This window comes from Eptesicus fuscus, chromosome 9 (assembly GCF_027574615.1).
Source record: "Eptesicus fuscus isolate TK198812 chromosome 9, DD_ASM_mEF_20220401, whole genome shotgun sequence".
In the NCBI taxonomy this organism is placed as follows: domain Eukaryota; kingdom Metazoa; phylum Chordata; class Mammalia; order Chiroptera; family Vespertilionidae; genus Eptesicus; species Eptesicus fuscus.
The window spans coordinates 53,650,279-53,666,923 of NC_072481.1; the positions used below are offsets into that span (position 1 = coordinate 53,650,279).

The 16,645-nt window shown below is 38.7% G+C and overlaps 1 protein-coding gene across 1 annotated transcript in view; it reads right to left on the reverse strand.

The window, feature by feature from the left end:
• Positions 1-16,645, reverse strand: part of ERICH3 (glutamate rich 3) — a 61,075-nt gene that overhangs the window by 31,266 nt on the left and 13,164 nt on the right. Inside the window, exons 3-5 of the mRNA XM_028142437.2 lie at positions 14,990-15,170; positions 5,005-5,191; positions 539-831 (exon numbers count right to left, since the gene is read on the reverse strand). Of these exons, the coding sequence (XP_027998238.2) occupies positions 539-831; positions 5,005-5,191; positions 14,990-15,170 (661 nt within the window). The remainder of the gene's footprint in view (positions 1-538; positions 832-5,004; positions 5,192-14,989; positions 15,171-16,645) is intronic.

Here is a 16,645-nt window from a genome sequence, read left to right on the forward strand (position 1 = left end):
TCTCAATCTCTCTCTCTCTCTCTCTCTCTCTCTCTCTCTCTCTCTCTCTCTCTTCCTCTTTTTCTCCCTCCCTTCCTTTACCCCTTCCTCCTTTTCACTCTCTCTAAAAAATAATCAATGGAAAAATATCCTCGGGTGAGAATTAACAAACAAACAAAACCCCAAATACTAAAAAAACTAATAGGCAAAATCCTGTTTGGTTAGCATGTCTCTCTCTGCAGGACTGAATAGACTAGAGCCTCTGGCTCATGTACGCAGCAGCCCTAAACTCCCCTTCCTCTCCTCTCTCCCTCAAGCACCTGCAGCCCCTGCGGAGTTAGGCCTGCCCGCCTCTAAAGTAGGTGACACGGGGCTCCACACGAAACAGTGGAGGAAGGTGGTCAGGGAGTCCTCACGTGTCATAGGATCACCTACATGCCAGAACAGTGACAACATTTAATGGAGAGTTTTGCAAATTTCGATAATCACATTTTAAAGACTGAGGCAAAAGAGCAACCGCAGTAACGACAACAGAACCCTGTGTCACCCGTTACCTTACCGTATTTAAAAATATTTTCCTGGTCATCTTCCCAAACATGTTGTTTTCCTTTACGTTCCATTTCTTCTACAGCAGTTCTTACATCTTCAACCCCGGTTTTTTCTTCGTCGGCTGAAAAAAAGACTGAAGAAGAGGTTTTGCTCCCCTCCATCTCATTCCTTCTTGGGACGATGTATGCTCTATCCTTCCTCAGTTTCCCCTCGCCCTTTGGTTCCTCTCTTTTCTCAAGACTTTTTTGTTTCCTAGGTTTTGGCGAAGTTGGTTTTTTGTCAAGGCCCATTGCAATAATGCACCTATAAAAAATATTAACATAGGATGTTTATTAACTTTTATACATAGCAGAGTGGAACTGCAAAGCTTTTAAATCGCGTACCTCTTATTCTTGTAAGAAACATTATAAGAAATATTTTAGTAAGGTATACACCAGTAGTTAACTAAAGTAAATTCTTTTCTTTTTATTAATATTAAAATCTCATAAAGAGCACAACAAATTCTTAATAACTTTACCCACAATAATAAACAAGAAAACAACTACTAAGAACTTTCGTCCCAAACTAAAATTAGTGCCTTAAAACATATTTTGGCCTTATAACAGAGTCATACTGTATATAATTCAAGTCCTTAAATGAGAATTATGTGACAAAAGAACATCCAGGTTTGCAAGCACAGGAAAGCTGAGATAAAATATTCAGAAAAAGATGCCATTCAGTCCACGATAATTTATTATTCCAACAACACAACAACAAAAGACATACCAGGTTGACTCTGAATAAATATGATTGATATTTTAAGAAACAGTCACATGTTGTGCCCTTTAAATAAACACCTCAGGAACCTTCATGCTTATTTTAATAGAATTGTCATTATTGCATTTAGAATGGCCTTTTGAAACCTGTACCACAGTCCTTGGTGAATTTCACTGGAAATAAGCTTTGTTCTTTAAAGATGGCAATAGTTTGTAGAGGTCATAAAGTCATTCAGAGTCAAACCTGGTGAATCAAGCAGATAATCTGCATGCATTGAGACATTAAAAATAATTTTTAAATTAGTTACAACAAGTCATGTGAGTAAATTCTTCCATAGTTTTTTTCCTATCTCTCAAGTTAATATCAAAATAAAAATTCTAATAATGATAACATATACATTAATAAAATGATGGTTATCATAAGATTACAGAGCCCTCCCTCTGTGCCAAGCTCTTTGCTATATACCCTAGATATGCATTATTTTACCAGGTTTGTTACACCACAGACCAATAAATTGAGAACTATCATCACTACTTTTCAATGAGGAATTTGAGGCTTCAAAGGTTCCATGACATGCCCAACCTCACCCTGCAGGTGAGTGACGGAGCTGGGTTTCAGCTCAGGACTGTTAAACCCCATGACCTCACACTGAAGTACAAAAATATTGCTAGGTAACAGGCATAGTCCTCTCAGATGACTAGCCACACAGACAAACATTACGCTGCTGGGTTTACCACCAGGGAAAGTATTCCCACTCCCCACCAGAAATTAACAGAATCTGGAGAAGTTTTCACCAAACTCTAAAGACAATCCATGACCTGGGAAAGGGGGCTGGCACTTATCAGTCCTTCTCTAGAAATACACACGTCCCTTTATCTACAGGTTACATGGCTATCTGGGAACTGAATCAAATAGAGTGGGTAGGTAAAAAATGATCAGAATGCAGTCAAGACTTGTCAGTCCAGGAAGACTACAAATAAAAATAAAATTTGAAAATTGCCTCAAGGTGAATCACATCCAATGACAATTTCTTAAACTCAAAATTCACTGAATTCCAGCCATCTCCAGTCTAGGAATAGCATAAGAATTAATTCTCCCAACAAGCAAATATGAAAACTTAGTTATGTTACTTATCTTTTGAATATCTCCCCATAAAATAAAACTAAAAGGCTCAGTACTCAAAGTAACTATCAGGCTATAAAAAAAATGAGATAAGAATACACTTACCTCACCCATAGTAAGCATTATAAATACTTGACTTCAATGATGATGTACTTAGCACATTACTTTCCTTAAAATAAAGGTGTCATGAATCTTCACAGAATATGATTACCTGCATTGCCTTCTGTTTAAGCTGTTCTTCCCTTATCCATGGCAACACCAAATCCATTGATTTGGAGCCTCTGCTATGCTATTACTTTACATTTATGTTGTGACTCTGTAGATGCTTTTTTGCCTCCCTACCGCATGCACAGACTTTTTATCGCCCATCTGCTTAAGGGAATTGGACAAAGTGAGTAACATCTGTGCTTTCCTCGTCACTGACTACCTAGTTGACTTCTGAGTATACTTTGAGGTGTTGATTACTAAACTCAAAGCTGTCTGCCTTCTATTTGGTTAGGCAATCCTTCTTCCGGTGTTTTGCTCTAGTAACTGAAAATAACTACCACGTCTTTTTGAACAGTTCCCATGGTTGTGGGATAAATACAACTGTTTAAACTCCACACTTTGTAAGTATCCACTGCTGAGCTTTTCTTGTTTCCTGCGAACCGTAAGCAGGTAATTCCTAATCAATTTGGTATTCGAATCACCTACTGTTTTATTTTATCATAGTAAAAGTTCCAGCAACCATTACTTTTAAAATGAACTAAAATTAATTTCATTTTTAAGAAATTGAACAGCCCTTAAAATAACTAAAATTATTATTATGAACATGACAATAAAAAACAAAGATTATTCAATATTGTAAGTGAATCAGTCTCCTTAGGGGTATTTCTCGATTTTCATTGGAAGTCTGCAGTATCTATACTCTCTGGCCTTAGCTCTTTTCCAATTATGTCTTCAACTCACTCCAATCAAACTTGCATTCCTACCCTCCACTGTAACTTGTCCCAAGATCAACAATAACCAACACTTTACCAGATCATGCTCAATCCTCATTCTCCATTTACTTCATTTATCCACACATTCAGCGCTCTTGGTCATGCCTTTCTTTTCAAACATTTTGTTCATTTCTAGGACATCACTCTCTCTAAATTCCTTTCTAATCCCTGGCTTTCCTTCTTAGGCCTTTTGCTCTCCCTCATTTTTGAGCTGGAGTGACGTGGAGCTCATTACTCAGGTATCTTCTCTATTTGCATTCCATTCTTGAGCAATCTCATCTCATCTTATGATTTAAATGTCATTTATATGCAAACCACTCTCAAATTCATATTTCTAGCTTGGACCTATTATTGGAACCAATAAATGTCCTAAACTTAATTTGCCCCAAACCAAAATCCCTCCATTCCACTTTCAAACGTGTCCCCACTCCCCCCGCCCCACGGTCTTCTCCATCATAGTACAGTTAACTGGACATCTTCCCAGTTGTTCAAGCCAAAACCTTTTCAATCATCATTTACTTTGCTCTTTAATCTCATGTCCTATATTCAATCCATCAATAAGTTCTGTAAACTTTATCTTCAAAATATATTTAGGATTCAATCACTTATCTTTCTAGCATTCTCCTCTAGATTGAGTAGTTTCCACCCTTCCATCAACCTCCTTAGGAGGAGCTTCTGTCAAATCATGACAGGTCATTGCCCAAAACTTACCACAGAAGCTTTACATCATTCTCAGAATGAAAGTCAAAGCCCCTGTTTTTGATCTTCGGACTCCAATGACTTGGCTCCACTGTCTCTCTGGCCCCTTCAGAGAGGCCTTTCTGACCATAACATATAAAATAATCCTACCCCCTGACCTTTGACCCCCCACTTATTGCCATATGGTACATATTAACTTATTTATTGGGATGTTATTTCCCCTCCCCCCATTAGAATGGGCTCCATGGCAGGGAGGGGTACTTTGCTTGGTTCACTGCTGCTTTCTAAGCTTGGCCTAAGACTCAATTCTCCATGAGTACTTCCAAGAAAAAAATAAAGGTTGAAGCAAGTCTCACAATTTCAAACAGAATATTCAATACAAACATGGATAAACAACAATCAAAGCTGACCTTTTATTATGCATTTTCTGAGATTAAAACTAGGGGCATAAGAATGATACTTGGGCCACACAATAATGTAGTCACAGCTCTAAAATGCATAACCTACAATAATCTACCTTAGAAGCCAGATTCTTGCACATGCTTTGGGGCTCAGCCCAAAACCAGCTACTAAGAGGAATGAGAAAAAGAAGGAAAAAAAAAAGAAAGAAAAGAAAGAAAAGAAAAAGCCTCTCTCTTTCACTTCAGAAACAGAACTGAACGCACGGTAAGGAAAGGAGATAGAGAGGGTTACAGGATTTAAAACACCACCAGCTTTTATCCCTGTTATACATCTGGAAGTCTAATTTATATCCTATAATGTCTAGTACAACACACAGTTAAACCACCTTTAACTTAGGTATTTTAGGCTCATTTACACTGATATATTTCTCAACAAATTGTGCAGAGAAATGTATGGGTAAAAGCATAAGAAAATGTAGCAAAACGTGCCCTTTCCCAAAAGACATTTGTTTCCATACTTGTAGCAAGGCGATGATCTCTCCACACACACAAACCCAAAGTAGCTTCCTTTGCCTCCAAGTCTGGAACCTTTCCGATGCTTATATTCACAGCAGGAGCTCAACCTGTTCACCTGCATCCCGTTCAGGAAAAAGGTGAGACTGAAGGGGAAACCATGGTGCCTTTTGGAAATAAACTGAAAGGTCTCTGGAATGAAAAAGGAAAGAAATTAGTGAAAGCAACTGATTTTGGACTAACATGTTCTAAACCACATTTTTCTATTAGATAAGTACAATATCATGGTCTAGATCACCTTTTAACTTGGGGACACTTTTTTATCATGAAAAAATACATTCTATTATATCTATTAAAAAGTACCCCACGCCTAAAAAAAAAAAAGAAAAAAAGAAAGAAAGAAAAAAAGTACCCTACGCCTTTATAAAACTGATTTTTAGCAACATCATAATACCTATCATTGTATGGCACTTACTATGCCCAGGCATTATCCTGATTCTCTTGAGTGTGCTATTTCTCACCAACCACATGAGGTGGTAATATTATTATCACTAGTTTCTAGATGCAGAAATTAAGGTTCAGAGAAGTTCAGTAATTTACCCCAAATCATTCAGTAAGTGGGAAAGTTAGCATTTGAATCTAAACATCTCTCTAGATTCCATGCCTCTATCTCACTGTTACCTACTGAAAAAGTACATGACAAAGGGCTAGTGTGAACTCAGTAATACTTTTAAATAAAAAGTGTATTTTTAGTTGTGACTTGAAACATCCTAATTCATACATATGAGGCAGACTTATTCTATCTCCAGTCCATTTCAATTCTATCTGAATTTGAGACCCCTTTTTGCTCCCCCCAAACCACTCCAAAGTCCTACCAATAAATTAAAAACCACTGCTTGCAATTAATCAGTTTTACCAGTAATTTTCCCAAGTCTTCATAAGGCTCTTAGAAAGGTCTCACCCTAAAGTTACTGAGCCCTACATAGGAGACACCATATTCTGCAGAGTGGCTCAGAAACCTGCTCCTGACGCTTCTACTTCCTACGAAAGAAGCCTCTCTGGGCCCTTCAATTCTACTAATAATAAAGTTAAGATTTTTTTTATTTTTTATTTTTTTTGCATCTCTGCTATGTACACATTTCCTATTGTTGCATTTACTGCAACATATTAAAATATGCCCACACCAGGAGTTCTCAAACTTCCATATACATCAGAATCACCCAGAGAGTTTATTTAAACACAGATTGCTGGGTCTCACCTCACAGTTTCTGATTCAGTAGGGCTCAAGAATTTGCATTTCTATCAAGTTGCCAGGTGAGGCTTATGCTGTTGGTCCAGAGATCACACTTTGAGAACCCTGCTCTAGAGGTTTGCTGCCCTACATGTTTATGAAATCATGGGAGCTGAAATTGGTCATACTCATCTTTGTTTCCCCCAATCCCAGGACTATGGCATAGGAGGCCCCCAATAAGTAATTAGTGAGTTCTTATTTTAACTTAATTCTTTCACAGTCACCTAGAGATACTACGTTTATACCACATCATGCCTGTAAAAAGAAATATGAATCAGATGCTAAATACATCTAGTAAAGAATTGAGTTATTGAGAAAGTAATTTTGTCACCTGTACATTAGTATTTGTGATGTGAAATTAAACTAGGAAAGAGAAAGTTGAAAGGATAGTGTCTGGAGAAACTAAGCTGCAACAGATTTTAAAATCCAATTGCCTTTATGGTTTTTGGACTCCTTAGTGGTGACTAACAAGACTTCATTACAGAAACTTGAATGGGGCATTCACGTGATTCATGTGATTCATGACACCCGCAGTACCCAGCCCAGGAAGAGAGTGCACCCAAGGAAGTCCTGGGCACAGGACATCAACTTCTAGATGTGACTGCTCTGCCATTTTACGGTACTGTGACTAGAGAGCACATCCAACTATTATTCCATTCCTTCCCCCGCCCTCCACCCCCAAGCACACTGAACAAGAATTGACACCCTCTGCCTTTATCCCCTTGTTAATTATTTTATAACTAGAGGCCCAGTGCACAAAAATTTGTGCACTGGGGGGTTGGGGGTGGCGTGTCTCTCAGCTCGGCCTTCATCCTCTCACAATCCAGGACCCCTCAGGTAGAGTCCCAAAGCCTGGTCTGAGATCAGGGCCTATCGGGGCTTATCTTTCCCTGGCTGCAGGCAGCTGGCCCCACCCCCACCGCTGCCACTGCTTGCCATCTGTGCAGCACTGTCCCCCCTCCCCTGCCACCAGTGGCCTCCCTCTGTAGGCGACAGGCATGGGGTGCGATGGCTTGGCTGGCCTGGGCCTCTCTCTGTGAGGCGATCACTGGCCAGCCACACACCTGCCACAAAGTCGCCGAAGGTGGCCTGGGCCTCCCTCTTTTGTTGCTGGGGGCAGGGCCAGCCCTGCAAGGGGCCGTCTGCCTACCTGATCACCCCTAACTGCTGCTCTGCCTACCTGATCACCCCTAACTACTTGCCTGCTTACCTGATCACCCCTAACTGCTGGTCTGCCTATCTGATCACCCCTAACCACTCTGCTTGCCTGCCTGATTGCCCCTAACCACTTGCTTGGGGGCAGAGTCCTTCGAGGGGCTGTCTGCCTAACTGATCACCCCTAACTGCTGGCCTGCCTACCTGATTGCCCCTAACCACTTGCCTGCCTACTGATCACCCCTAACCACTGGTCTGCCTACCTGATCACCCCTAACCACTGGTCTGCCTACCTGATCATCCCTAACCACTCTGCCTGCCTGCCTGATCGCCCCTAACTGCTTGCTTGGGGGCAGGGCCAGCCCAGTGAGGGGCTGTGGTGGTTCTGGTCTCTGGTTGTTCTGATCATTTTGCTTATGGTGGCTGGCCTTTTATTATATAGGATTTTATATTTTAAATTTTAGTGTCACTTCCCAACCCTGACTTGATGGTTTCTACCTAGAGAAGTGGAAAGAAGATTGACCATTTCAGAATCCTCATCTATGAAATGGAGAAGGCAGGAGGAGTGAGTGGGTGAGGGAGTGAAGTGGAGGGGGGGTGACTCAGTCTACCCACTTCATAGAGCAGTCTTAAAGGTTATATACAGTGCAATATGGGAAAGCATTCTGTAATATTTATAAGATATAGTTATTCATTTAAAAATTCAATTAAAAATTCATGACCTCCTAGACCAGTGGTTGGCAAACTCATTAGTCAACAGAGCAGCAAACGGCGGAGCCGCAGTTTGCCGACCACTGTCCTAGACCTCAAAATGTGAGCCGATTTGGAAACCAGGGTCTTTGTAGATATAGTGAAGGATCAAGATGGGCAGCACTATTTAGGCAGTAAGGAGAAACAAAAATACTGAAAAAAAAACATCAAATGTGGTATCCTCCTTCAAGAAATTATCATTTGGCAGGAAAGACAAAATGAATATATCAGACTTCTAGAATGAGGTCACCAAATCCTCTCCTCTTAAAATGGCGTCTCTGTAAATGTACCAAAGGCTTAAACTGAGCAGCAGTTATTCATGAAAACTTACTGAACTTTTGGTAAGAAGAGTGGAGATCTGTGGCATCCTTGCCTGGGGCTGCTCGCATCCCTCTCACCTGCCACTATTTCATCACTGCAGTTCTAACAGGGTAGGGCAGGCCATAAATAACCAGCAGCTTCAATGTCAGTGGGAGCTGACTTGATTTGGAGCAGAAGGCAAAATAACCTTGGCCAGTGGCTTTTCCACTAATAAGTGGCAATCTCGGAGGCAAGCTAACATAGAAAGACAGGGGTTTTGCTAGCCTGAAACTGTAGTTCTAATTAGGGCAAGCATCAGGCCAGTGGGCTAGCTGGAAATTCAACCATGGGATATAGGTAATAAGGCAATCACAGATGCACTTGTAGGGGAGCAAAATTTGCCACCCCAAATGTGTCTCTGTGGCATAAGGATTATTTTAAGAAAACAAAAGACTCGGAAAGAACCTTTCACATTCCTCCTAAAAGACGTTAGAGGACCTGCTCAATAAGAAAACTATCATCATACATAACTATAGTTTAATACGAACTTGATTAACAGACAGGGATGAAACTAACAAGGCCCATTTTAATTAAAGTTTTCTTTCTGTCCCATTGTTTCTGCATGGCCCACAAACATTTATTTACGCAAAATTAACTCTTTTCATCTATCTGTGAATTGCCTTACTTCCCTTAGTCCAGAATGACATATATACCTTATCTTGCCTAACTATCTTTGGAATCTCCTATGCTTGTGCAGATTTCCTGAATGTATGTGTTAGATTTTATCCTGTTAATCTATCTTAAGTTATTTTAATTATTTGACCAGCCCAAAGAACCAAAGAAGGGAAGGGAGAAATTGTCCCCTCCCTCACACATTCAGTAAGCTTTATACACATCCTCTCGGCTAACGGAAAGTGGCACCGTTTGGAGTAGGCTCAACCTATTCATACATCCCTAGCCAGCTGGGAGTTTGCATCCATGAATAAAGGAAACACAAGATGGCCTGGTGGAAAATCAGAGTTGGAGCAGACCTGAAAATGGCCTGAACTTTGAATGTACTCTTTCTTTGTTTTTGTTTGGAATGTCAACTTATCTCTCTTTATTCTTTTTTTTTAATTCTTTATTGTTTAAAGTATTACATATAGCATTACATATGTCCCTTTTTTCACCCATTGACCTCTACCCGGCCACCCCCACCCCCCCCACACACATGCCCTCACCCCTCCCCTAGCGTCTGTGTCCATTAGTTATGCTCATATGCATGCATACAAGTCTTTTGTTGATCTCTTACCCCCCTTCCTCTCCCCTTCCTGTACTCTTGAATCCACTATAGCAGGATGGACATTGCCCTCTAAAAATTCATGACCTCCTAGACCTCAGAATGTGAGCCGATTTGGAAACTATGGTCTTTGCAGATATAATTAGTGAATGATCAAGATGAGATCATCCTGAATTTTGTCCTCATTCCAATGACCTATGTCCTTATAAGAAGAGGAGCGGACACACACAAAAACATACAGAGAAGCATGACATGTGAAGACAGGGCAGGGACTGGAGTGATGGAGCTACAAGCCAAAGCACGCCAAGTATTGCAGGAATCATCAAAAGTTAGAAGAGACAAGGAAGGATTTTCCCCTAGAGCTTTTAGCGGGAATACGAACCTACTGACACCTTGGTTTTAGACTCTAGCCTCCAAAACTGTGAGAGAATACATTTTTATTGTTTTAAACCACCAATTTAGGGGACATTTTTTTACACCAGTTCGGGAAACTAATAAACCTGCAAACATGCCTTAACCGGTGTGGCTCAATGGATAGAGCATCAGCCTGCGGACTCAAGGGGTCCCAGGTTCGATTCCGGTCAAGGGCATGTACCTTGGTTGTGGGCACATCCCCAGTAGGGGGTGTGCAGGAGGCAGCTGATCGATGTTTCTCTCTCATCGATGTTTCTAACTCTCTCTCCTTCTCCCTTCCTCTCTGTAAAAAATCAATAAAATATATTTAAAAAAAAAAACAACCTGCAAACATCCACTTGCACAAGGTGAAGACTTTACTGGCTCAAAGTTTTGAACATGGCCTTTGATAAATCACTGGATGATCACTAAACTATGAAGACACCAAGACAACCCTAAGAAACTAGCCTGAAAACTGAAAAATATAATTTAAAAAACGATGAGTAGAGACATCACCAGCTGTATACTAAGGAGAGAGAAAATGAATTTCACAGAATTGGTCCAGATAAGTTACTAAACAAACAGCAACAACAATAATCTTCAAGAGAGAAATGTCAAAATCCAGAAACCACAGTTGCTCTAATACGTAATTTTAAATGTTCTGTTTTCATCAAGAAATCCAAAAACACATAAAGAAACAGGAAAATATGACCCATACTCGGGGGAGGGGGGGGAGCTAGCAAACCCACTCCTAGGATCTACTCAAGAGAAATGAAAACAGACATCTATATAAAAACTTGTGTATTTGTAACAGCATGATTAATAATATTCCTAAAAGTGGAAACAATACAAATATCCATCACCTGGGGAGAGATAACTACGTATTCAGTGACATAAGATCAGAGAAACTATTGATATATGCTACAAATGGATGACTCTCAAAAGCATTATGCTAAGTGAAAGAAGCAAGACACAAAATACTACCTATTATATAATTTAATTTATAAGAAATGTCCAGAAAAGGCAAATCTGCAGAGGTTGCCTGAGACTGGCTATGAAAATGGGAATTAACTGCCAATGGGCACAAGGAAGCTTTTAGAACTAATGGAGATATTCTAAAACTGGTTTGTGATAGATAATGGTTGCACAATGCTACAAAATTCCCAAGTATTAGTAAATTATACACTTAGAATGAGTGAATGTTACAGAATGTAAGTTACAACTCAATAAAGCTATTTTTTAAACAAAAAAACCCTCAATATATGATAACGGAAAAAGAGAAATTAAAAAAAAATTAATATAAGTCTCAGTACAATGAAATGCTTTGCTTTTAAGTATAGAATAAGAGCCGTTGCCATCAAGAGAGATGGATAACAGAGTCACTGAAAAAGCTTCACAGCCTTATTCTGAATCTTAAAAGATGGGGAAGATTTAAATTTAAAATCCTATTTTGAATTTCAAATCCATTGTTCTATTGTAGACAAAGGAAATATCACACAAAAAGATAAGTGAATGAATTGGGGGGCAGGGGGAGTACTTGGGAATGCACGAATAGTTACAACAGAATCGGGTTTGGAAATGCAAGATAATGGGGCCAAAAGGAAGAGATTAAAAGGGTCAGAAAACAGTTACTTTTTTCTTTGTATCCACATGAACCCAGGAGGCCAAGGTTTGCCTTGTTTGTTACGATGCACGTGGCAAATCAAAAGGCCTGTGAAGAACTGCATTCTCCACAAGTTGTAGAAATGTTCAGCGGCTTCACCGGTGTACATAATAAACAATCAATGTGCGGCTCGATGTCTAAAATCAAACCGCACGACATCATGAACTACTCTGGGAATAAAAGATGCACTTGCCACACTATTAAATAATTAATTTTATTGTTATTTCTCATCCAAAAGCGAGACAAGTTAATGAATGCCACATTTTTTAAATGAGTTTTCTGCTCCAAGCATAACATTAAATGTTTTCTTTTCCTAACAGAAATCTTCTCAAAACCTATTCACATTTCATTGAATCTTACACAGCTTTGATTTTTAAAAAGGGCAGATTCTTTTCAGTTCAGCTAAATTGCTAAGATTGCTGAACCACAAGTCAACTCTGAGCCACCGCACTTTTCAATTTTGAATAATTACTTTCCTGGCAATCAAGAACAAGCTGAGACAAAATTATTGTGTGGATGGGATTCAATTACTTATGTCCCCATTGCATCCTATAATTCAAGACTGTCCAATGACATAACAAAAAGACAGTCCCAGGACCAGTATGTATGCAAAATAACACGTAACAAGGTAACACTCTCTCATAACCTTTGACTTGGCACATTAATCACAGAGTGTATATCGTCTCCCAGAAATTCATTCAGCTGAGTCTTACTGTGTTGTTGTTGCTTTTGCATTTGTATGTACCATGCTTTCCAGCAGTCAAACAGACATCATATATGCATTTTTTAAAATAAAAAGTGATCTAAGACCCAGGAAGAGTTTCATTATGTTAATTCCAATTTTAGACCACAGCTAATTCTAGTAATTCTTCTAAATTAATAGTTGAAAGTTACACTTTTAAAAAATGAATGCATGTATCTATGCCAACTATCATTATACCCATCGTATGAGAATGGAGGAAGCTCTTTGCTGCTGAGAATAGCTAACTGGAGCTAGATAGTACTAATCAAAGGCCCTGCACCTGGTCAGGAGCCTCATATGCTCTCAGCTGCACACGTGACCTTGGGAAGCCTGTACCTCTAGACTCCTCTCATTGTTCTCATCTACAGAATGGAAGGAAGGAACTCTCAAACACTACAAAAATGAGGCAAAAGAAAATTCTATCTCAGCCAAATATATAATATGGGGGGAAATATTTCCAGCATTATTAAGCATTATTTTTATAAATTATACATATTTTATAAAGTAAAATATATTTTTATAAAGTAAAATATAATGTATTTTTCTTTAAATTAAAGCTAGCATTCAAGTGTTTGCCCTTTCTTATGTTGGAAAGCGTTAATATTTAATCCCTAAATATGTATAGTTTCTCTTTAAGTACTTGAATTTTTTAAATTAATATTACTGTTTTCTTGATGAGGGAAAACAGAAAAGCCAAAAGCAACAACTACATGCTTGCCTCCAACTCCTCCCTTAACCCCTAAGTCTTTATCAAAATTACTCACATATAAATATTTCTCTTAATTAGTGAAAACTCCATTACTTTCTAAAAAGAGTTTCTCAAGCAAGGAAATCACAAATAGCATAACCCTGTAACAACTCTTCCTTTGAACTGCTGTCCCACAGATTAAGTAGACAAAAACCACTTCAAGTATAATATGTGAAACTCTATATGCAATATAAAAATTATTTTATGCCACCAAAATATGTCTTTCGGGAATATCGATTATTTTAAAAGTATTTTTAAAAATATGTTTTTATTGACTTTAGAGAGAGAGAGGGAGAGGGAGAGAGCGAGAGAAACATGGGTTGGCTGCCTGGGGATGTACCCTGACTGGGAATCAAACTGGCGATCTTTAAGTACATGGGACGGCGCTCAATCAAACCACACTGGCCAGAGCGGGATATTGATTATTTTAAGTTGATTCTTTTTAAGAAAGGAAACATTCAGGAAGAACCTTAGGCTTTCTCCCTTACTGCCTCAAACAATTCAGGTAGAGGGCCTGTTCCAGAAAGGGAGCTGCCGCCCCAGGTCCCTCTAATATAATATGAACTAGGTGTGGTCGGGAGACTCAGCAGAGCCTCAAGATCAAAGTTCAACCTGTTTCCTCTCGTCTCTGCATGGCCCAGCAAACATTTCTTAATTTGTTTACTGAACCTTTGCTTTTCCAACACCACATGAATTGCCTTCCTACCCTTTGAAGTCCTAGACTTCTACCCCTTCTCCTTTGTTCAGAAAGGCACATAAGCCTCAATTGCCCACTTTGTCTCTGGGCTCCACATTCTTTTTTTTTTTTTTTTTTTTTTTTACAGAGAGGAAGAGAGAGGGATAGAGAGTTAGAAACATCAATGAGAGAGAAACATCGATCAGCTGCCTCTTGCACACCCCCTACTGGGGATGTGCCCGCAACCAAGGTACATGCCCCTGACCGGAATCGAACCTGGAACCCTTGAGTCTTCAGGCATACACTCTATCCACTGAGCCAAACTGGTTTCGGCCCCACATTCTTATAGAAACCCCTCCACCCTCGATGTATGTAATTGAATTTGGTTATTTTCCCCTATCAATCTAGCTCACATCAATTTAATTCTTATTCCAGCTAGAACTTAAAAGTGTAGAAGAAAAATTTTTCCTCCCCAACACTAACAAACATGGATTTATGATCAAATGAAAGTGAAAATGTATTAAATGCATTTGGCTCAATTCTGCACCATGTTATTTAGGTGTGATTCCCCCTGAAGTTTATGGGGTTTGTGATTGTATCTCAACATACTTCTAAAGAACAAATTGCCAATCTTATATTTTTCTCTTGGAATAATGTATGATGTAGTTCACTATGGCAAGCCAAATAATTAACTTGTAATTTGGGGACAGTGTATTTGTGCAACATTTTAATGATCATATATCTCTATCCCCCAAATTAATCTGTTACTGGGTTAAATCACTTCAAGTTCTTTCTTTCACAATCTGTCAGAGTGATTGCTGCTCCAGTTTTAATCACGGAGCAGTAAATCCAGATTCACTTTGAGGCAGCTGTTTTATAAGTCCCTGGCTATGCATAATTTCATAGAGAAATTGAAGTCATTCTGATATCAACAATAGTTTACCTATAACATTAACTTCAACTACTTAAAAAGAATCCACATTGTATCTATACCTTTTTCAAGTAGTTTGCCTCTGTAGACACAAAGGTTTTCTCCACCACAGTGCTGTTGATAAACTTTTATTTCATCTCGGAAGTCTGGGTAATCATAACATAGGTGCGCAGTCTTCCCCAAATAGATCATTGTAATGACTGCATTACTATGCAGTGGTGTTTTATTAATCCTTCTTGAATCCTAGAATAAATAAGAAAGGGGGCTTGTTAACTACTTACCCTCTAACAGAGTGTGATGACATTGTAATGTGAAGAATAGAAAAGTCTATTTTTAGGTACCTAGCAACAAAACCTTTATAAAACGTCAATCTTCACAGAGCTCAAAAAGTGAAGCCCATTACAAAATACATCTCTCTAACAGTTATAACATACCTTTTGGCTTTGTATTTTTAATTAAATGCTAAGACTTGTACAAAATTTGTCACTTTTATCTTAGGTCGTGTGTTTTATATATAACCATAATGTCAAGGATGCTAATGGGAAACTGCTCTTTGCTCTTTGATCTGGTTCTCAAAAAAACAACAACAACAAATCAAATTATTTAAATTTTGGTGACATAATTTTGTTCTAATTTGAACTGACTTAACAATTGTGATTGTGATTTAACAATTGGTTTTGTAATTGAGCGCTTAACACTCCAGCAATGACACCTGAGTTTATTCTGATGCACACATTTGAATCCTTCTGTGGTCACTCCGAGGATTAACGACAATGTATGTTATGTGCCTGGGATTATCCAGTTTCACAGGAGGCATTCAATTCAATGACAATCAACATTATTAATATTATTTTAAATATCAAATATACCCAACAACAAAAGACCACCTCATAAACCTCATATCTGATATTCTCTGTCATTGACCAATTTAAATAATTTATAAAATAAAACAACTTAAATGCCAGAGGTTAAAAGAAATGTCCTATTCCTTAACTTCCCTATATATTCTAAAGTATTTTTCACAATAGTGAATGAGCATAGTGTTTGCCTAATCTGCAAGAGGAAGATGAGGAAAGACACTTAAAAAAAGGAAGAAGAGGAGGAGGCAGAGAAATAGGAATGGATCACTGAAAGACTTTAAAAGGACCTAGAATATTTTGGGCTTCTGGCATTACACAGAGACCAAATATTACTTTTAACCTACTTCATTTTTCTAAAAATCAATTCTTAGCTAAATGAAAAATGTGAAGAGACCAACTTTTAATGAATCCAAGGCAATTATTTGAGTTTGATTTCATTGAATTATGGATGGCTTGGAAGCATGCATTTTCTTAAAGAATAACAAAGCTGCAATAAAAATTTCTGAAGTAACTACTAAAATAGTTCCATCTTCAAACCCATCCCCTTCTACCTCAATTCTATTTCTCTGAAGCAAAAACCAGAGGAAGTAAATCTGATAAATGAAATTCTATAAATAATAGTGTGAAAAGTATAGAGCGGGGCTGTGAGGTTTAAAATTTAAGCAACTTGTCTTGCCTGTGGCCACACAGAACTCCCAAACAGAAATATTTCAGGAACATCAAGAGCCATTAAGGTAAATAGAAACAGGTCCCTGAGTCACAGTCAAAAGCAAAGGGATGATGGCAGGGCTGGCTCCTCGTTGCAAAATGATGACACGTGTCCTCTTGCCTGGGCGTACGGAGCTGTGACATCCATGT